General features: G+C 36.6%; 1 protein-coding gene across 36 annotated transcripts in view; it reads right to left on the bottom strand.

The window, feature by feature from the left end:
* The window catches only part of TRDN (triadin), a 362517-nt gene that overhangs the window by 190251 nt on the left and 148471 nt on the right, over window positions 1-23795 (bottom strand). For 35 of the 36 annotated variants that reach the window (XM_057311074.1, XM_057311078.1, XM_057311076.1 and 32 more), the window contains 2 exons: window positions 10577-10636; window positions 9679-9738 (listed from right to left, as the gene is read on the bottom strand). In XM_057311074.1, coding sequence (XP_057167057.1) covers window positions 9679-9738; window positions 10577-10636 — 120 coding nt within the window. The remainder of the gene's footprint in view (window positions 1-9678; window positions 9739-10576; window positions 10637-23795) is intronic. The other variant, XM_057311109.1, reaches the window with a different exon arrangement.

Here is a 23795-nt window from a genome sequence, read left to right as displayed (position 1 = left end):
TCTAAAATACTTAAGTATTCTCCCCATAGATGGCAACTAAAAAAGTTGTCCTTTATTCTATTCTATAAATAAATTTTAAAAATTAAAATCACCTACCTAGAAATAAATTCTTGAAGAGAACTCCTATGTTTTGTTTCATTTCGTTTTGTTTTGTTTTCCCATGTAGTGACGGCTCCATTTTATTGTGGTTTTATTATACTAATTTAGCTATCAGGGAATCAATCTCCCCTCTAATTTCAGTCCAAATATCTTGGACAAAGTTCATTTGTTCTGCTCAAGGGATAGAAACTAACCCTAACCTAAGACAGATTATTTCTTCATTCTCACCACAAAGGTTAGTTTAGAAATGGACCCATAGGACCAGTTTTACCCAAATCAGGTTTTCTGTTTGAGCTCTCTTTTTCCCACAGGACATAAACAAGAGAGGATGTAAGGCAGGCAGCACCTGATATGGCCAATTTGCAATCATTTGAGCCGATACCAAGAGAAATCACAGTCTAAAAAAATGGAGAGATAAATCTCATTTGGATGATATCATTTTACCCCTGGGTCAAGTTGACCTTGAAGAGAGTTTAATCTAGAACTGTAAATTGGATAAATAAATAAATTCCTTATTTTAAATGGCCTGCCACTTGTGAAAGCAAGTATCCTCAGTCATAAACTAGTTAAAATTTTATGTGCTCCAATCTCCATCCTGTTTAAAAATATGTTAAATGCATCTAGGTCATATGCCTAATGACATAAGTCTGTGGCATTCCTGTTCTAAATGTCTAATAGGCAACCTACCAGGAAAGAGACACAGTTTCCATACTTATGCCTTGCTCTCAGTGTGAGCTCTTGTATCCGCCCTATTGGGGCAGTGCTCACAGTACGTTATAAATGTCTATTTATTTTCCTCTTTTCCAAGGTCTTTAAGAACAAGTGCCATGTCTGTTATACCGATCTATCTCCAATATTTAGCAGATTTCCTTGCCAATATTATACTCTTAGTAAATATTTGCCGACTGAAAGAAGGAAGGAAAGCAGGATTTCTAAAAGAAAAAGAATTAGGCCCACAATATATTCTCTTTATTTCTTTCCTCGATGTTTATGCCTGTCTGTAATATGACCTCAAACTAATAAGAGAAAAAAGAAAAGAAAGAAAGGACAAAGACAAAGACACTAAAGCAATCTACAATCATCATTTCCTAGAGTTGGCAAAAAAATATTTGAGGGTTGCAAAAGACAATGGGATTTCTTTGGTGAACTCCTACTGCCTTTACTAACTGGTTACCATGGCCAAGTTACTTAACTGCTCCAATTTTGGGTTCTATAAAACGGGCATTATATTCCCCATCCCAAGAGTTGTTGCAAGGATTAAACGAGAAAACAGTGAATATATTTAACTGTCACTACTTTAAAAATGCTCCTGATAAAAAGACTACATATTGTCACAATTTGCTAAGCTATTTTGAAAGTTTGCTTTTGGTAAACTGGGAGAAGCTGAACTTGAAGGAAATATCATTTATAGTTTTTAGGCTTTGCTTTCACAGAATGAAAAATCTTATAGATTTTAGGACATATAATTTTTAAAAATTAGTAGGTATTTCACAACTATATGCTTAAATGTGTATCTCAGATCACAAGGAAAACTCAGGCTATGTAATTCCCTAACAAACTAGTCAAAATACCTCCACGTTTTCTAATAAAAAATCTTATTTCTAATTGATATCTCACTTCTTGTACCACTTTGCAAATCATCTCATTAAAATTTAATTTATGATGTTTACAAGAGACCACTTTGTTTTGATGTTAAATTAAATTATTTTGTTTCTTATTTTTTTCAGAAAATAATTCATTCTGAATGTAAACTGTAGTTAAAAATAATTTATCTAATATGGGTACAGGAAATACTTAAAATATCGATATGCTCATGCAAACAAAGAAATACTTGCAGTCTACTTACTGATTCTTTCTCATATGTATCTTAATCCTCCCTCTTGAAAGTATTTCACAAAATGCAACACAACTCAAGTTTAGGGGTTATTTTCTTTCTGTCTTAATTGGGAGGGTAGTTCTGATTATAGTAAGTATTAAGAAGATTGAAAGTAGTCACTTGTGTACCAATCCCTTTTTTTCCAGGCTTAATGTGTTTTAATAGAAACCTTTTTCCCTTTCTGAGGTTTAAGATGTATTTTAAATTCTTTTTTAAATTGAAATACCTTTGCTTCATGTTAGCATTGGGCCCAAACACACTTTTGCATTGTTCAAACCAAAAGCTAGAACACGGAGGGTTATCTCCAGAGATCCCACAGCATGGCATGATATTACTTCTCTCTCACCTTCTCCGAGGCAGTTGAGTTTCTATGTGGCTAATCCAGTTGTGATATAAGAGGTAATCAAAGCTATCATATTAAGTAACAAGTCAGCAGACATTCCTGTATTGTTCCATTACAAAATCCTTGCCCTCTAGAGAATAAGCAACTCTTGTCTTACATCTCTGTGATTACAAAACGCTTTAAAATATATTCTTTTGCCTTTAAGGCAATCCAAGCATTGTAAATGCTTTTAATATAGTCAAGCTGCCATCATCTGAACTCCAACTTGCAACCTAATCTATACGGGAGCAAAATGCTAACTTGAAAGGCATATACTGTTGCCTTATAATTACAGAGCACCCCTAAGTCAAAGCTAGAAATTATTAATTAGATCCGGTCTATTTGTGCCAGATTTCCCATTATTTACTTGCCTCAACAAATTTTTTAATAATTTCATTTAAAGCGTGCATTAATATAACTGCTCTGATACCACTCAAAAGTGTGTGAAGTATCCGTTTCTTTGTAACTTGATATTAACTGGTAGATTACTACAAAATTTGTAGAACTCTGGAAAAAAATTAATCTAGGTTTCAAAGTGTTTCACAAATAATACTTAGCTGATATATTTGTCAAATCCTTCCCAAATACATATGTGCAAAATACAATATTCAAATATAAGATAACTTTCTAAAACCAAGTACTTTTCAAATAGAGAGGAAGAGATAGAGTGAGCATAAAAACCTATAATAATCTTCTCAAAATATACGTCTGAAAATAGAAATTTGCTCTTTTACACTAAAACTTAGCAGCGAAAGCATATGAAAGATACTATGTATTGCCTTACCCAGTGATATCTGTACATATATTTCAAGGAAGTTACTTTTAATTACGTATAAATTTATTTTAGTGGTCTGTAATCTGCCATGTAAATTATTTGGAGCTCTAGTAGCTAGAACAATCTGTTACAAAAGATTCATAGAGTAAAATAGATGCTATTCTATGTCTGGTAGGCATAAAATTTAATGACGTATTCAAAGCTATATGGTTCTATAAAGTATTATTTACAATTTTTCAATGACAAAAGTAGACTTATATAGAGAAATGAAATCAAATAGTCAAAGATATTAGTTTGTGCAGAATTTAATTGTATTTGCCCCAGACAATAATTGAAAATATGCTATGGAAATAGATAGGGTTGCATTCTTTAAAACAGCATAAACCTTATGAGTTTTTGTGGGTTTTTTATGAATGAATAATTTTTTAAAAACAGTAAAGTACTTCTCACAAACTTACCTTTTACCAGTCAGTGAACATCAAGGACGTTTTGATACGTCTTTTTCTAAAACTGAGGTTTTCAACTCAGATTGTATTTACTGTTGGAGTTCTAGTTTTATCACCAGAGTTGCCTAATCTTACATTGTATATCTTGCAAATGCATGCTTCTTTTTATAAGGCAATCTAGAATGATTCTTCTTCATAACTTGAAAGCACCAACTTTTTACTACTGGACCATCTGTGGCATTATCTCCAAAAAAGCAGAATATTTTTTTCACCCATGTCCTCATCAAAAATGAATTCTAAATTATCTCTTAGACTTCCATTTATCCCCTGTCCCTTGGAGCATCAGTCTCTCACATTGTGTTTATGACCATAGGCTCTAAATTCACCTCCCAAAACAAAGCTAAACAAGACAAGAAAGAGTATTTACTTTTCCTATAGACACAATTAAAAAACCATCACTGCTTTCTTCTCCATTTTGCACTGCCCTGCAATCTGGCTTTCTTCTTGCACTCCAGAGGAGGTGCTCTCATCTTTCCTGTCCTCCTATCACAGCTTCTAAAAAACATTCCAAGGTTGATGACTTTGTGATTCTTGAACCATCCATTTCTGAAATGTCTCTAATACTGAACTCTTTTGCTTTTCCTTTAACCTCGCCAACAATTCCTTTCAGCCTCTTTTGCTTTATGTTCCATTATCTAATCTCTACATGTTGGAATTCCCCAGGCCTTGATTCTGTATCCCACTCTCTTTTTCTTTTGACAGTGTCTCTGGGTAATCTCATCTATTCCCAGGGCAATAACTATGATCTATATGGATTTCTGTGTTTGTAGCTCTACTTCAGAATCCCCTCTGAGAGCCAGACCCATATATCTGACTGCCTCTTCATTGTATATGGGTTAAAATCCTGACCCTGACATTTACAAACTGTGTGACCCTGGGCAAGTTACTTAACCTCTCTGTGTCTTAGGTTGCTTAATTTATAATAGGATTATAACAGTTTGTTTATTCATTTACTATAAAGATTGAATGAGTTAGTATTGTAAAACAATTAAAATAGTTACTGATACAAACCATGAATGATATGTCACATACACTTGAAACTTAACATACTCAAGAGGAAACTCTAGATTGTTTCTATCACAGCTGTTCCCTATATAGGCTTCCCCATCTCAATAAATGATACCATCCTTTAACTAGCTTACCTCTTCCCTTTTCTCCCTCTTACCCATTATCAAAATGAGTGTATACTTGTATAAAACATAGATCAGAATGTTTTCCTACACTGCTAATACCCTTCAAGTGTTTCCTATCACACTTTCAATAAATACAAACACCTACATACGTCCCTGCATATTCTGACCCCTTATACTATTTCCTCTAAGACATATGCCCATATACATTGTCATACACATGTGCGCGCACGCACACACACACGTACACACACCATATTCACACATCACATAAAGATGCATATATCAATGGCTGGATCCTTCCAATTTATCAGATTCCAATTTAACTGTTTTCTCTTAGAAAAGTCTGCTCTAACAAGCTTATCTATTTAAATAGCTCCTCAGCTTTCTGTCATTACCCCAAATTTGTTTCCCCTATGGGCCTCACCCCAAGTTGTACTTATGGACGTTATGTTCACTAATTCACTGTGTGCCTCCCTTCTCAAATAGTTACCTCCATTAGGGCTTATGTTCATTTATCCACCGCTGTGTACTCAGCTCCTAGTACAACGGTGGGAGGTAGTAGGCATTAAGTGAATGTGTCCTGCAAGAATGCATGCAAGAATAAATGAATGAGTGAAGCTGCCATTTTCTAGCAACTATCCCAGAAAAATTAGTCCGGTTTTTCAGGATCTTGCTTGTAATTTATAGTCCTATTGAGATAATTCTTGGGGAAAAAAATCATGTTGCAAAGTGTGATAATGAAACATCATTTTAAGCCATTATCAGTTATCATGTCAAAATCATCTTCATAATTAATAGGCTCATAAACATTACAGGGTGGTAATGAATTTAACTCCAAAAAGTGTATAATAACTTATAACTCCAAAAAGGCCGATCTGAGAGAAATGAATCATAGTTTTGACCCACTTCTATGATGGTCTATGTGTTTTCTCCGGGTTAAAACTGTTTTCATTACAAGGAAAAGTAACTTTTAACTTTTTTTAATCATTATCATCTCATCAAGCACTAAGAAAATTATCTCTTCCAAAATGTTATTTTGTGAAATGAAGAGGAAGAATTTCCATGCTTGTTTGACCTACGGTTTAGGTAAAGAACAACACAAACTCCATTTAAGTATGTCTCGTGGGCCCTTCAAATTGCCGCGTTTGTATCACCCTGCTTGATTGAGCCATCTTCGTGCAATTCAGGCCTTCAAAAACCTTCTCTTATTATATGAGTTTTATCTTACAAAACATTACTGTGTCTTTATGATTGAGACCTTGGATAGCCTCTTTCAACTTCCATTTTACCCTCCTTCCGGGTGGAAAAAATGGAATGCCCAAACCCCACATCTTCCAGACTCACTTGCGGTAGCTGTAATTCTACCAACTAGATGCGTCTCCAGGAGACGGAAAAGCAGAGATGTTTTGATGAAGGTTACTTGGAGGTGAGTCAGTCGCCAAGGCTGGCCTCAGCATTTCCAGCATCTGATCTGCGGGTGTTAAGAGAAGCTTCGGGGACTGAAGCAGCTTTCAGACCAGCTGACTTGTGACCTGGTCTCAACAATCCAGGAGCAGCAGCCCCTTGACTGGAGGTCTTCCAATCACCCCCTCCCCTCCCCCCTCCGTGTATGCATCCACTCTCCTGCACGGAAGCCCTTCTGCTTGTCCTAACTTGAGTGGTGTGTTAATGTCTAACGCTCAAAGCTGACATAAGCATAGGGAGACGGTTTTTAAAAGTTTTTATTTCCTTTCTTCATTGCTTTTTGTCCTGCTACTCAGGCTGAGAAATACCTCCTAACACTGTAAAAATATCCTGGTGACTTTTTTCCCCATTTCATCCGGGGTTTTTTAAGTGGCAGCTCTTTGTTTTCACCAGGACAATTTGAACTATATACAAAACAAGAGATTATTATAACGAACCCTGATGCACCGATTACCCAGTTCCAACCATTATTAATTTGTGAACTGGCAATTTGATATCCTGCAAAATCCCAGCCACATTTTCCCTAGCATCGATCATTTGCTAAGTGCGATTTACCAGTTTCAGGCAGTACAGGATCATTTATCAGCGAATTTAAGTCTTAGGTTCATTTGCATCTACATAATTATAATATATAAACGTAATAAAATAAAATAACCATATAATATATGGGTAACTTTATATGTTATATAAATGTAAATAGTATGAAAGTCAATATAAATACAATAAAATATGATAAAACCCCTAAGTGTCTAGGCATATATCATGCCTTGTAAATTTTCTGCTCTTTAGGGCTAGAGTAGTGGCATCACACATTCTGCCATATTCCTCCAACTATTTTAGGAAGAAATGACATATGTGCCCCAGCTCTTCAAGATTTCAGGTTATTTTCAATTTCTCTCATTATCTCAGGAAATGACTACTTCCATGTTTTAAACTGGCTGTTTTTAAACCATATTGCCTCTCACATGAAAATACAGTTGGAGAATTATTAAGCTCTAAAAAGAAACAAGAGTTAAAACCAGTATTAATTGAACCTCTGTGTCTGTTTCTCTCTCTCTCTCTCTCTCTCACACACACACACACACACACACACACAATTTTGAGAGTTTAGGGGTTAAGAGCTTGTAAACAAACAATTTATACATATTTCCATTAGGAAGTTGAACTAATTTTTAAGAGCCAATAGTATTTTGTGCCATCAAAAGTAAAAATGACAAACACACACATGGAAAACTGGTTCCAAGAAGGACAAAGTTATTTTTCAACACTGGCTGAGCAGTCCTCCCCAGGTATGCTGAGCGACCACCCAGTTCGTTCTCTGTTTCAATGGTTGAGCACATGAGCCCTGGCCTTGTCGGGAGTGAACGAATGAACTCTGACCTTGTGGGAAGTGATATTGGCATAATCAGTTCTCTTGCCAGTGGTGTACAACCTCGCTTTGACATGACTGGTGAGTTAATAACACAGGTCTCCCAGTAACAGAGAAATATCGAATTTTCCCACCACTCACTGTACATAAAGGTGTGCTGCCTTTCTCCCAAAAATCTGATACCAAACCCAAACGACAACCACACACATCGCTGAGTTTTGGTGAAAGTATTTTTCTGATTTTGCATTTGCAAACATATAACAAATACTTTGAAGGTTACAATTTAAAACTTCCTTCTGCAAATACTTGGCGAAACTGATGGTCCAGAAAGGAGAACCTTGTTTCCCTTTAGCACCCAATCATGGCACAGACATTCTGACCCAAGCAACCAAGTTCTCAGTATCATCATATAGTCAGAATTGCATTTCCCCTGTCTTATGATAAGATACATATTTCACCAGGGACATGAGGAAAGTTTTAAATCAAACAAAATAAATGAGTGTTCGATAATAACCACAGACTCCACAATAATACATCCTTAATGATAAAAATGTGGATGCAAAGTATTTGGCAATGAGTTCTCAGACCCACAGAACACCTGGAGGTCTCTTCCTGAGCATTTTATGAGTCCTATACCATCATGCAACTCTTACTATTTTATGATTTTTTTTTTACCCTGGTTACAGCATGATGTCGAGGATTTCCTGCAATTCCTATTTGCTACTTTCTAGTACCTAGTTTAGCATCCTATGGTCTCCCTTTCCAGGATCCTTCACCATCACCTTTTCCCTCCTGACATACGCTATATACTCCCTAAGAAGCAAAAGGTTTTCACTGATGCCATCCAGTCCTGCTCTCCCCACACAACGGCCTACTTTGAAGCTCTCTCTCCAACCTCTCCTTCACTGAAGCTTACCTGCTGCCTCATTTTCTAGGGCATTGTTTCCAGCCTATTATTACACAGAGAAGATCTGGAAATCTCATTCACTTTAAGTGTTAATAACTGAGAAGAATTAGTTTGCTACCCCAGACACACAAGCCCTAGGAGATTTGCATTTTAATAGAGGACAATTTCTTCATAACTCAAAGGAATGGAGTATCTCTAATGGTGGAATTTCAAGCATCGCTGACACCAGTGGAGGAAATATTTGGGGTGAGAACACTTAACACCAAACCATAATATTTCATGATATAAGACAACTATCTTTTTCACCTAGACTTAAGCTTAACCTGAATAGAAGCCGGTATTCATGTTTGAACAAGAATTAAAGCACAACTAAATAGAAAGCAAAAATCTAAGCTGTTGAACAATGTTATTTCTTAATGGGCTGCATTATTCTCTCTGAGCTTCTTAGCTTTGCAAAGTGGTGTTATTATGCTCTTCTCAATTTCATTATGTCTTCACCAGGATGGCCTTCAAGTTCTCTTCAGCTTCACTAAACTTTAGACAGACTTCTCTCTGACCGTAGGCTCCTACCCTCCCTTTCCTTGGAGTATTTACTTCAGAAGACTTGTAATTGTAAATTCTTTCTCTGCTCCTTTGAGATAAAGATCTTAAAAGGCTCTTTCCAGTTTTCTGACTGGAGAATATCTTTCTCAGGGATGCGGGAGCCATCCCTTTGAAATGTAATCATCAGGAACAATAGTACCTCAATCGCCCATTTTCTGTGGGATGTAAGACTCTCACTCCTTTGGTGCCTTGCTCCTAGTTGTAAGCTACACTCCTGTCATTAAGTTACTAGTTAAGAAAAAAGTTTACTTTTGCTTTGAGAAGGCCAATTAGCACCCACAGATGGCTTACTACCGTCCGCCCCTTTGCAGCTCTTAAAAGCCCTCCTGCTTTTTATTTCAGTGAAATTGAGTTCAGAATGAGTTGTGACCTCTCTCCTCTATTACAACAGCCTTGAATAGAGTCTTCCTTGCATGCTTCATTTTGTCTGGAGCAATGTTTGCTTTGACAGCTTGCACATGGAGAGATTTAAGTACCTATATCCAATTTATTTACGTTGCCCCAAGATCTTCTCATGAACAAGCAGCGTGAACATAATCCGACTAAGGGAACAAAGTACCATACCTTTTTTTTTCACATCAATGGCAGTGTCCTTATCCATTTTCTTTTTGACATCTTCTTTTTCTGGTAGTAAAATGAGAAAATTATAGGCATCTACCTGGTTAATTCTCATATGTCAGGGCACACATGACTGCCATTACGGCATCCAACACATCTTTTGTAGAATAATCCGAAATCAGTGCCGTAGTCATGTCAAATATGAGTAAACTAACACCTTCATTGCAGAATAGTGGCTCTGGTGTGTTTTGTCTTCAGGAAGCGACAAAATTTTTGCTAAACTCAAAAAAAATTTTTTTTTCTCATGACAATGGAAATATTAAATGCCATTATTAATTATGGCATAATTTAATAGTTTTTCTGAAAGACATTAAAAGGAATATATTGAAAGTTTGCTGGGCTATCAGGCTATCAGGCTTCTGACAGGAAGCATGTCAGAAGCTCAGAAATCTCTGGAGCTTACTTAGGACCTCAGATACACTATGTGAACAAAACCATCTAAAAAAGTAACAAAATACAGCAAACCAGTCAACTAGTTTTCTCCCCCTATACAGTTGTCCTTTTGATAGATACTTTTTGTTAAACTGAATGAATAGGAATTCTCACATTTGCATTTGCAGTCAAATGAAGTACTGAATTAGAGAGAATTGAGTACCACTCCCCAGGAAGAAAAAAATTTAATCAGCAACAATTTGTAAAAAGTGTTTAGGCATGACTTTTCTTTTAAAATATTTATCAATTTCAACTTTATTTGGAATATTTATAAATCTCAAGAATGTTTGTTAGTAACAATAACAACAAAATTATTAATTATTATTCATTCTTTCCTAGAAAACAAGAACTTTGCCAGTGGCATTGTAAAGGAATACTAATTGACTTTGGTGTTAGTTTTTAAATTGCTTACCTTTCTTTTTTGTTTCAGAAGTCACTTTCTTCTCAGCTTTCTTCTTTTCCTCTTCTTTTTCTAGAGAAGAAAATTTAGTAGGAACCAAGATTTGAATGAAGCCCTGCTGTTAAGTCTGTTCTGCCTCCAGATAGCTTTGTGACTTTGAGCAAGTGATTTAATCTCACTAAGCCTTATTTTCCTCATTTGTAAAATAATAGTACTTCCCTCAACGTGAGCTAATGTTTACAAAGTGCTCTGCACAGTGCCTGGCTCACAGTAAATGCACAAAATTGTAGGTTGCTAATATTGTTTATAAATAATGAACAAGATACTTTGAGCTCTCTGAACCAAGCAATTGTTTGATGCCTAAAGTAAGATAGTGTTATATGAAATTAAAATCTCATTTCTGAGGAAAGATACTGGAGGTAAGCTAAAAGAATTATTTTTTTTGTTTTGTTTTCTTTTCGTATGTTCAATTTCATTAGAAATAATACACCAAGGCCATTAATAATATCTATTTTTGATTTAACGGTTTTTCAAATCTGCTTCTCGTCAGCAGGCATTTGGAGCCTGGTGACATCTGTCTGGCAGTATGTTGGGGACATAACTTCCACAGCCCTTTCTGAGTGGTTGTATCAACAAGGATGCTCAGACTCTTTGCACCCAGAGGTTGCAATAATTTTGGGTGCCACAGAGAACGCATGTGGTGCCTCTAGACTTCTCCATGGAAGATTTCTTTTTTAGAGATCTGAGAAAGTCTTGGTCTGACAGCAGAGGGAACCTCAAATGCCTGGCCATAGCCATGTAACAACTGGACATCCCTGGACATGGTTCCGGTAAGCGTACTCATTTCAAAAATAAAGTCCTGTAGAAGTATACAGTTGTCGAAACGGAATATTCAGTGTTTTTAGGTTTGAGTACGGTTAATGATGGCAATCGACTAATTTTTATCCTCAATTAGTAGTGCTATTTATCTTATATTTGAAACACCTTTCTCTTTGTCACTTGTCTCTCATCACAAGTATAGATGCCAAGCTTTCAAAGATTTTCATTCCCCAGAACTATTATGAGATTGTTTCTATGCTGAAGAAATTCAACGCATAGTTCTAGTGTGAACGCTGAAGTTGTCTAATGATTGCTTCTTATTAAATATAGGAATTAATTCATTCCCTTAGGTATAGAGGTTTTTTTTTTTTTACCTACAAGATCAAAGACAACACTTTCAGTGTTAGAAGTATAATTAATAAAGAGCCCCTTCTCATGACTCCTAGAGATAAGCTCGTGTCGTAGGGAGAAATATATTCACACTCTGTCTAAATGTGTCTGTGGTGTACCATTAAGTTCTTCCAGTCAGAAGCAGGAAGTCAAGAAGTCCAGTTTTGATAGTTCCAGAGTTAGAAATAAACCAATTGAGTTCCACTTTGCCTTTTCCTAAAGGTTTATGCATATTAAATATGTAAATCGTGTTTCAAATTCTGAATAGAGGTACTTTTGATTTAAGTGTCATTACTTTCAGCTTATCTGGGAGAAATTTTACATAGCAGGGCCTTTTCCATCTTATCAAAAACAAAAATGCATATGCCAGACAATTGAATTGGCGTTTGTTAAATGTTTGTGCCAGAAAATGGGTTAATTAAAATACAGATTACTTGCAAATATGTCTTAGCCCAGATCAGACATCGACGCTGTAGTCACAATAAGATCACATCTCTGTATCTAAGTTTCTCGGTTTCATAATGTAGATGAATAAATATTTCATTTAAAGTTCCAATTAGTCAATCTTAACATTGAACTTCAGAATGAAAGTAGATATTTGAGGTCATAAGATGGAAGACGTTCTTTTTATTTTTTTTTTAAGAGAATACTCTTGTGCAATAAATCCTACCCTTTAAATTAATAAAACTGGAATTTTATTGTGGCGATACAGTATTCTTGCCTTAGTTCAGATTGAATTAAAGCTTCCATTTACACTCTGCCTGTGATTACGGCCATACACTGAGAGTCATGAATAAAAGCAGAAGTCCACAAAAAGCAGGTATAAATAATGTGCTTTAATAACATTTTTATGAATTAGACCTTTAAGCTGTCATTATGGGGCTTACTTTATTCATGGTGAATTCATTTAAAACATCAACTTCTGAAGATTCTGCATTTCTCCAAGCACTATTGTCTCTATTCTATAGGTGATTTGGCAGCAGTGGAATTAATAGAATTATAAAAGACACAACGATTTAATTATATTCTGCTTGGAAATAAAAGTAACCCACGTTTCTTTTCTGAAAATTCTCCTTCCCCTGACTATTTTCTCCCTCAACAGTCAACAATACTCTTCCCTTTCCACCTGACTATGCACCCAAATATTTAATTTCCTCTTCACCCTCTCTTCCAAGTTGTTTGCTGTTTTGTTTGTGGCAGCTAGAGAAGAGTTAGAACATTTAATACCATTGGCTTTCAGAGGGGTAGCAATTAAATGTGTCTGTAGCATGTGAACTTATCAGTGTATTGCTTTTCTCTGGCGAAAGTGTCATACGCCCTGAAATGATGGCTCTGTCTGGCAGGGATCACAGGGAAGACTGGTTGCGAGAGAAATCCTCTCCACAATGAGCAGCTCTGAGCCACAAATATGTTATTAGCTTCTGCATAAATTAACATCAGATGAAAGAAAAATTAAATGACTTACTTTTTACTTTCTAAGCCCTTACAATGGGCTTTTCTCTTGCTTTAAAATGTTTTTATGCCATCTCAAAGCCAGAGAATGAACAATAGTTAATTATAATCGTGAAGCTTTCTAAGATGCCTGCTCCCAGCAAAACGGGAAAACAAATGCAAATGTTTAATTTTTCATCTTATGTTCCGTTAGTCCCCTCTTTTCCTTTCTGCTGTAGAGATTATCCAAATTTTACATGTCAGATGGGGGCTTCTCTTCTAACCCTCTCTGGCCAGGATTGATGTATTCTTGGTCCGGGTCAAGTAAATAAAGGCGTGTTTCTTCCAGAACAATGCGCTCCAACACATCTTGTCACTGTCACCTGATTTCTTTAGAGTGGCAGAGGTTGGCATGGAACCCCGCTCATACCGTGATCATGGGAAACTTCACACAAGCAGATAAGTTCAATGACACCAGTGATTATTATAGTTCTCCATTGTTATCTTACAGAGGTGCGAGGCAAGAGAGAAAGCATGGGTGCTAGTGGGGAGTGACCTTGGTCTAAATTCTGTCTTCTGACCCTTTCTGGTTGAGGAAAATTGAGCAATGCACTATGACACACTGAATTTCGTTATCCTCATTTGAAAAATGGGACTAATAAAATCTGCTTTGCTGGCTTGTTGTGAGGAATGGAGATACTGAGCTGAAGTGCCTAGACCAGAGGGGATGTTCATAAAATAATGTTAGCAGAGAGGAGCTATTATGATATTTTAGAAACAGTAAGAGTCTGACCACATATAATCTTTGGTAATTTCTCTAGATAGGACATTTATCATTCTATTTGAGTAAATGCGCACTAATTCTTTTTTTCTGTATGAAGGGAGGCTGTGTCTGGGATATTTTATGTTGAGAAAGTTCAGGAAACAAGTACATCAGTAGGATTTAACGTGTTATGAAGGGGTGCTGTGCTGGAATGAAGAAGCGGATTCCAGTGTCGGTTTCTCTATAATGAGTAGCCACTGCCCTGTGCGATGAGTAGCTCTTCGGGCTCCAGGCATAAAAGGCAGGGGAATGAGTAGAGTGCTTAGAGTCCTCTCCACCCATTTATTCCTTCCTTCTCCAAATGAAGCATGCATCTTCTTGCATTTATTTCTCAATTTTGCTGGGAGCAGCTAACTTAGAAAGCTCTAGCTTTGTAAATAGCTACTGTATGTTCTCTGGCTTTGCTATGGCTGAAAAATGTTAAATCCGGAGAAAAGTCCATTTTTAATGCTTTAAATAAGTATGTATGTGGTATATATCACAAAAATATGACTATGTGTACATGGTGTCAGGTGGTCATGAGGGTCAGGAAAAAAGAGCTTGTTTTAAAAGATTGGTGAGTGAGAGGGTGGAAGGCAGCATTGCTTTTTTTTTTTTTTTTTAAAGGAAGAAGGATAAATTTTTCCCAATGGGTAAGATTTGAAGAGAGTCTTTAAAAAAAGCGGGAGAGCTTTGGGTTATCGAGAAGACGTTTGCAGCAGAGAAAAAATATCCACCAAGACCCTGAACATAGGTTTGGTTGTTCATGGTATGACTGTCCCATTTTACAGTAAGATAAGAGACCACTGAGAGGTTCCAAGCAGAGAAACTCTACTATGCTGAGCTCTGTTTTAAGAGGAAATCTGGCTGTTGCTGGGTGGTGTTAAGTGGGCTTTGTGATCATATGGTAAGGAGGAAAATTAAGAAACGAGAAAGAATTCAGTACAAATATTCTTTTTCTTTTCTCTTTGTTTTCTTCCTCTGAATTGTATTTGGGACTCTTGAAGGAATGTAACGTTATAGAATGGTGGTAGGTGTACCTCACTTTACATTGTAATTAGGTTGCTATGGCAGCAAAGCTTTCTAAATTAAGGACTTCACTCGAATTATCTGGCATAACTAAACTGGCCTGTCAGAACGCGAATCCATTGTCTTTGCCTGGGCTTTTCCTTTAGTGATAGCTGAATGATTCTCGGAAGCCAGCTCTTCTCATTATCAGCTATTAAAACAAACAATTCACAACCAGCAATTCTATAGCACTTTTCAGCGATTACCCGGAAACTCAAAATTACAATTTTCTCAATCAACAGATGTTTATTTTGCCTTACATCAAACCCCTGGCCAGGGTCTATGGTTTTAAAAGATTCCTTCCAGGAACACTGGGTATGGGAATAAGAAGTGGGAAGTTTACAGTTACAATAAGGACTTTGAAGGATATTAAAGGTAGAATGGAAGGGAACCATCACAGAGGCCCCAAACCAAGGCCAAGTGAAAGAGCAAAAGCTACTTCCGGGGGAAGTAAGCACAGACGGACTCGGAAATGGTCTGTGGAGCCTGGCTCTGACGGACTATGGCAGGTGTTACTACTACCAATGGCACCTGAAGGACCCCAGGGGCAGAGCGACGGCTCGGGTCCTGCAGATCCCGGCTGAGAAGTCTTAGAGATACAGTACCATTCACAACGGAAATGTCCCGAAGGACTCCAGCTCTGATCACTATAAATCCGAACTTTCTCAAGAGAGCCTAATACAGTTCATGAAGCCTCAAAAGGATTGTAGAGAAAGGATCTCAATAATTGTTTTATGTGGTCAGAGCAAGGCAAAAAAAAAAAGTAATTTTGGTTGAAATGTTACTTATTTCAAGGGGAAAGGAAATTACACTAACAGATGAAAGCACATGACCCTATGGGCATGAACATTTACTTGGTCCTCAGGTAAAAAGTCTCAGTGAAAAAATTGGCTCAGGGAAGAGTGACTTGCCCAACTTCCCAAATCCTAGAAATGACACGACAAGGGTTCCAAACTAAGCATAACCCCACACTCTGTTCTCCCTGCTGCAACCGGAAAATGAAGCTTGAGGTAGATGTATTCTGTCAGACACTTGCAAGTGAACAGACCCCAGGCAGAACAGAAGTTCTGCTTCTACCTCGTGTTGTCAAATCGCTCTCAGCCCCCTCCCAGCCCAAGTGCTCTGACAGAACCACAATTCTTTTCTGGTTTTGAATTTCGTAGGCAAAAGGGAATGCAAAAAGATAGATTCTTTGATACATTTCAAATTGCAAAAAAGTATCTTATGTTAATTAAACTTGATATTTAAAATGGATAAGATAGATTTCCCGTAAGGCTTTCAAAAATGATAAAAACGTTTTAGATAAGTGATTGCGTTACTTTTGAATGGGTTACATTTATATAGATGAAGGTTGCCATACCTGTTTTTTTTTTTTCACTTTCCTATCTAGAAGTGAAAGAGCAAAGGCAGCCTCAGCGTGTGTGCCGTGTGTGTGTGTGTGTGTGTGTGTGTGTATGTGTGTGTGTGTGTGTGTGTGTGAGAGAGAGAGAGAGAGACAGAGACAGAGACAGAGACAGAGGCAGAGACAGACAGAGACGTGAAACAGAAAAACTCTGGTTTTTATTTTCCTCTCAATCTTTTTACATTTCAGAAAGCAAGTGCTCAAAATCTGTTGACTTTCACTAGGTGAGAAGCTCTCCATCTCCACGCACTAATCTCTGGGCAGCTTCATATAGTATAATTGCAACTTTTGTTTTTTCCCTTGTGGTTTTCTTTTTGCTTTTGTTTTATTGGTTGTTTTTTGTTTGTGAGTTTTTGGTTTTTGGTTTTTTGGTGCTGCTGACATTTGGAGACTCTGGAAGAACTCTTTTAACACTTTAAAAGTTTATTTTTATGCGGAATCATTGCTTCCTCAAGATGTTTTATTGTAAACATTTCCAATATGTTTTTCTATAAAGGTAAGAAAAACATAAATACAAGATTCTTTTCTAATACCTTTTCATTTTCAATATAATACTATTTATAAAAGATTTCTTTTTCATATTTTCACCTTAGTGTTTTTCGTTGTTGTTCTTGGTTTTTTACATTTTTCTGTATTTGGAAATGGATTGTAAAAGTACTCCATTATGTCTGGAATGTCAAGAATGCCTAAAAACATCAGAAAATTGAATTTTTTCTTTTTGTGATGAAATCATCAATATTTAGAGAAAAACTGGTTATCATTCAAAATTGAAATATATATCACTTTATAGTGTCATTTCAAAGATAGCACTATTTTTATAGAGAAGTAGGACTTGATTTACTACATAAATTAAAAAGACTTAATAGTTATTAGCAAAAATAATTTGACTTGAAAATTACTAAATGTTAGGCGTATTGGGCACATGTATAAGTCTGGTTTTCAATCAAAACCTTTCAATTTGAAAAAAATATGCCTAATGGGCATCAATACTAAAAAGGAACGAGTATCCCTTCAGAAAGTACAACTTTAAAGTTGTCATCATTTTAATAAGTTGAATTCAGGTTTATTTTATTTATTTTATTTTATTTTTATTTTAAAATCATGAATCTTGGAAGAATTTGTATCCAGAATACATAAGAAATCTTAAAACTCAGTAATAAAACACAGCAACTCAATTAAAAGAGTAGAATAAATCATTAAAGATGATACACAAATGTCTAATAAACATGAAAAAGATACTCAACATTATTAGCCATTAGGAAAATGCAAACTGTAACCAAAATGAGATATTTCTTTACTCTGGCAAACATTAATCCTTTTACTATCTCCATAGTTTGCCTTTTCCAGAATATGCCATATAATTGGAATCACACACAAATTTCCAGATCGCATTCTTTCACTAGGTAATATACATTTTTAAAACTTTTTAAAATTTCTACTCAATTAATTGTTAATTGATTATATGTTAATTAATTAACGTATAATGTATTATTGGCTTCAGAGGTCCAGGCCTGTGATTCATGAAGGAGAGCATGTGATGTAATGAGGACCGGGTAGTATGAACTCGGGTTTATTCTAACTCATGGGCTACATAAATTTCATCATCTCTCACAAACTATACCAAACGAGTAAAAAACCTTTTGTTTTCTCCTTCCACATATAAAGTCTGTTCTAGTAGGTCAAAAATTTTTTTATGTTTTAATGTTAAAAACATTAAGAACAAAAAAAAGCATTAGAAACATTTAAAATCCACACCTAATTGAAGTGAGCAACCCTCACCCTTTATTATGTGAACAATTGCCAAGACCCTTTACTCCATTTGGCCAAGGCCGACCTGGCTTTAAAGACTCATTTTGTTCTAGAGAGGAAGAAAAACATCTTTTGGAATTGTAACAAGTTCATATAATAGGAAGAAACCTTTAGGTCAAGATGACACAAATAACACATAAATGTGTTATAAAGAAAAGCTGGTACATACGAATTAGAGCTTTGGAGGGACCCAGTTCTTTTTTATAAAATGCTTTAGGAGAAAAATTTGCTGGCATGAGAGGTTTCCAATCAGAATTCCATAGTAAGAAAGCTACTATTAGATCACATTCACTCACATTCACAACCCACCTCATCCTGGTCTCTGGTCCTTATAGATCGAAATACAGGGAAAAAAATTTTTGATACCATGATAAAAGTTATGAGAGAACCCTGAGACAACAAATAACAGATCCTAGTCAACAGATGGCTCCTTTTCTGTTTCCTGCTTGTGGGAGCCACTCCTGGGTCCGCAGAGTAAATACTGCTCCTGGAGAGTCAAATCAGACAGACACCCCTAGCTATATTGTCAGATGTGTACAGGGAGAAAAACCTTCTCTCGATAGGAAAAAGTTAATGGTTTTCACAAATAGTCTTTTTAATAATCAATAATGGGAAATCAAAACCAAATAAGGGAACAGTTCTAAGTTTAGAGATACAAGTTTCTTATGAAATACGTATAATGTCTACTAAAATGTATTTATAGTTCATGATCTATGGGAAACTCCCATTTCTTTCCATTCTTCTTTCCCTTTTTCTTGACCCTCTACCACCTGTTTGGTTTTGTGTGTGTTTTTTTTTAAGATCTTTAGTATTATTTATTTGTTTGAGAGAGAGAGAGCAAGAGACAGAGAGCAAGAGAGAGAGAGAGAGAGCACGAGTGGGGTGAGGGGCAGAAGGAGAAGCAGACTCCCCACTGAGTAGGGGGCCAGATGGGGAGCTTCATCATGGGACTCTGGGATCATGACCTGAGCCAAAGACAGACACTTAACCGACTGAGCCACACAGGAGCCCCGGTTTTGTGTTTCTTTTTTAAAAAGTTTACTTAACAATCAGTTATTAAGACTTACCTATTTTTTCCACAATACTAAGGTGAATTACACTGGTTCTAACATATTAACGCAAATATAACTGCGCTTCCTCATGTTCAGCCCTAGCACAGTGTTGCAATCAAAAGAAACAAGAGTCTAAGACTCCAGGAAGGTTTTAAAAAATAAAAAATAAAATAAAATTCCAGGAAGGTTTGAAGATAAATGTAAATCTTTCCTAAAATCTTTCAAATAGCTAACGTTGTAGGACCCAAAGCAAGACAGTCTAAAGATTCACTCTTTTATTTAAGCTTCCCAACCCTCTCTCATGACAGATGTTCCCTCCTCTCCACCCCAAACCCTTCTCTCTCCCAAAAGCACACTAAAAACTTCCTCTAGCCCATGCTAGATCTCCTATTTGCTTCTCTTGACCTCTTTTCTCATTGTCCAAATCTTTTCTTTTCTTCTGGGGACTAACCCTTTCTGTTTCAACATGAATACATTTAATTCTTTGAATTCCTTCTGATTTTTCTGCTTTCCCAGCATATTCTGAAAAGAACACAAACACTTGGGACCTGACCAGCTAACCCTCGAATACTCCTTAGATGTTAAGGTGGGGGAGAAAAACTGAGAATATTTATGTTAATATTTGTGCATCCCTCACACATGTAAGTAGTCATTTTTTAAAGAATCTTTTTCAAGCCATTGGACGGTGAAAGTTGGATAAACAGTGTTGTACCAAAATTAATTTGTTCGTTTTCGTAGATGAACCACTATTATGGAAAATGTGAATATTAGAAGAAGCTTGTTGAAAGACACAAGAATCTCTGTATTACCTTTACAACTGTTTTATAAATCTAAAAAAATGTCAAAATACGAAGTTTAAATACGTTAACATTTTCCATAATCATGATTCACGTAAAAGATCCTTGATATACTACCGTACATTGCGAATGTGCAAGAATGGAACACAACACATGCTGACCAGAAGTGTTTTGTCACGAAAATTTTTTTCCTCCAAGAATGTCATGGAACTATGGACTTCAGAAAGTGCTGTGCAAGGATTAAGTTTATGAAACCAATATCTGTATCTCCTCATTTGTAAACTCCAGACTCCTATATTCAGTGGTCCACTGGAAGTGACCATTTGTATGAATGGAACCTAGCTCGCTGCCTGACATGTGGCATGGTCTTCTTTTTTAATCCAGATCCAGTCTCCACCCTGATCTTTATGGACTGTGTTAACTAAGCCCCTTGGGCTCTAAGATTTGTGTTGTTTTTGGCTTATGGGAGCAACATCAAGAGACAGAAGAGCAGGAAAAAAAGAGTTATTTTCCAACTCCCTCCCGGGCTCATTGAGGATATTACACATGTCATTGTACAGAGTGTTGGTGGTGTGTTCTCCTAATGAAGGACGTAGCTCTGACCGGGCATCTCTCTCTTAGAATTACAGAATTTTGGCTTTGTAAACCATTCCATTCCCCTACCTCTTCGGGCCTAGGACAGATTAAAGCTCCCTGTTTTTGCTAGCCCTGGGACGTTTCACCATAACTCTGCAAAAACCTTTATAAATACTACTTTCATGAAACCGTCTTAATCACCCATTTTGATGTGCCCAGGACCCAGATACACTCAGCAAGCCCCAAACTGAGCTCATTATCTCTCCCCATATCTGTTCTTACTCTTAATGCCATTCATTTACTCAGGTCAGATAAGACTTTAGCAATCACGCTCAGCCCTAAGACTTAATTGCTAGTCTAAGATAATGGAAACAGACTAAACCTGGATATGCGACACCTGGCTTCCGATTCCAATTACAGCTGCCCTTGAACAACACAGGTTTGAACTGCATGGGTCCATCTACATGTGAATTTCTTTTATAAATTCAGTATAGTACTGTAGATGTATTTTCTCTCGTGACTTCCTTAATAATATTTTTCTTTACTCTAGTTTAAGAATACAGTATATAATACATACAGAATATGCCTGATCAACTGTTGATGTGTCAGTAAGGCTTCCAGGCAACAGTAGGTTATTGGTTGTGAAGTTTTCACAGGGTCAAGTTGTACACAGATTTTCGAACGCAAGGGGGAGGTGCCGGCAGTGCCCCTGACCTCCACTTTTTTTAAAGGTCAACTGTATGTCACTGTGATAGCTGTGTTCTCTTAGGTAATTTATTTGATTTCTCTGATCTTTTCTAAATTCTAAAATGATGTGAAATCATGTTCACTGCTTGGAGTTGTTTTGAGGGTTGTTTAAAAGAAAAGTAGCATGGCTTTTCCCCATGAGCAGTAGGCTCCTATAATTGTCTCATCTCCAGACCCCCAATCCTCACCGCTCAGCCATCCATTCTTTCTGTAGCTGACACGATAATCTAGAATGCGAATTCGATCATACTCCTCTTGCCCACTTGCTTTAGCGGGCTCATGCCGTCCACGAGGGCGTGTAAAATCTTTAGCTGTGTATACAAAACTCTTTGGAATATGACCTGAGGCCTGTATTAAGAAATTATCTAGTTTTCCATATACTAATGTCATGAATGTCATTACCTTACTATCTTCTGTAGAGACCAATTTAAAAGCTATCATAAAATTTAATGATTTATTATACATATTGCAGAACTTTCATGATTCAAAAGTGATAATAATAATAGCAACTAATGGTTGAGTACATAACTGTGCTAGAAAATGTGCTAAGTTGGGTGCCTGGGTGGCTCAGTTGGTTAAGCATCTGCCTTTGGCTCAGGTCATGATCTCATGGTCCTGGTATTGAGGCTCTGGTCTCCCTGTTCAGTAGGGAGTCTGCTTTTCCCTCTCCTTCTGCTCCTCCTCTTCCCCCGCTTGTGCTCTCTCTCTCTCTCTCAAATAAGTGAATAAATAAATAAAATCTTTAATAAAAAAAAAGAAAATCTTCTAAGCCATTGTATACATTATTTCATTCAGCTGTGTTAGCAACTTTCTAAGTTAAATAAGTAGTGAAAGTAGTTTGGTTTATATATTTTATCAAAATTTATAACTAAAGGTCAATTCCATTAAAAATTGTTGAAAGATATAAGTTTATTTCACCACAAAACAAAGGAAAATATTATGTCGTCCTAAAGTTCAATAAAATTTATTGTGTCATAGAGTTAATGGAATAAGAACCGGGGCCAAATTTCTATTTTATTATTTTATGCTCTTTGCTTCTCAGGATATATCTCACTGAAGAGCTAAGGTGATAAAGTTCTTGGTTTAATAGAATTGTAAATAAAACATTACTAGCTCCTGTAGAACATTGTCCTCAGATGCATCCTATGGTAAGAAATAATCTTATAATAAGTTTCTTATAATGTTCCTTTCTCCTCTACACAAATCCTACCAACTCAGTCTTTATGGCCCAATGCAAGTCTTGTGATTTCACTGCATGGCCTTGCCTCACTCATATCTCATCTTCCTCCTAACTTTTACAGCCTTTATGATCTGTACAACTCAATTTTGTACATCAGTAAATAATGCTTTATAGTATTATTCACTGCATAGGGGCAAGCCTGGTTGCCCCAACAAGTAGACATCGCTATCCAGACCACGACCATACTGTACATATCTATGGTAGCTATTTAATTACTATGCAAAGTCATGCAGTCTTCCTTTTGCTCTTAAGGCAGTTTATTACCAACCCACCAGGCTGAAAACAATAAGCTTGAAATCTCTGGGTGGGAGCAGAAAGGGACTTAAGAGACCATTCAAGTTCTGGGCCACACCTTACAGGTAAAAAATGGAGACCCATCTGTCAAGGATCATACAACTGATTAGTGTCAAAGCTGAGATTAGAAGCTGAGTCCTTGGTCTTCTCTCTAGAGTTCTTTCACCCACATATGGGTGATGGCATTTATGATATTATTTAAAATTGCCATACTAAGTACCAGTTGTATATTTACTCAAGAAGATGATACGGTATGCAGTATTTATTCACCTTATATTTGACTTTATTTATGCAAATTGTATGTTTATATTGGAATCTTAAAAATAATTCAAGGAGGTCACCCTGGGTGCCTTGGTTAGGTGTCTGACTCTTGGTTTCGGCGCCGGTCATGATCTCAGGGTCCTGGGATTACCTGTCGGGCTCCCAACTCAGTGGGGAGTCTGCTAGAGATTCTCTCTCCCTTTCCATCTCCCTCTGCCCCTCTCCCTACTCTCTGCTTGCTCTCTCTCTCTCTCAAGTAAGTAAATAAAAATCTTAAAAAAGTAAGTAATTTAAGGAGAAGATATATACTTAGCAAAGGATCACTTAACTTCTTCCATCCACGTATTTGCCATAAAAGAAAAGTTGTGGCAATTTTACACTAAACGTCCAGTAATTACATGTGGGTGGAAGCCTTCTGTTCTTCAGAGAACAATGACAACAATAAACATGATATTTTGGGGGGATGTCCATGTTGAGTAGGGGGAAAGAAAAAAATCTTTTCTCATTGTTAATTAAAAGTAATGGGATCTGGTAACTGTGCTT

The sequence above is a fragment of the Ursus arctos genome, unplaced genomic scaffold (assembly GCF_023065955.2).
Source record: "Ursus arctos isolate Adak ecotype North America unplaced genomic scaffold, UrsArc2.0 scaffold_13, whole genome shotgun sequence".
Classification (NCBI taxonomy): Eukaryota; Metazoa; Chordata; class Mammalia; order Carnivora; family Ursidae; genus Ursus; species Ursus arctos.
Note: the sequence above shows the minus strand (reverse complement) of the source record. Positions and strands in the feature narration are given on the sequence as shown.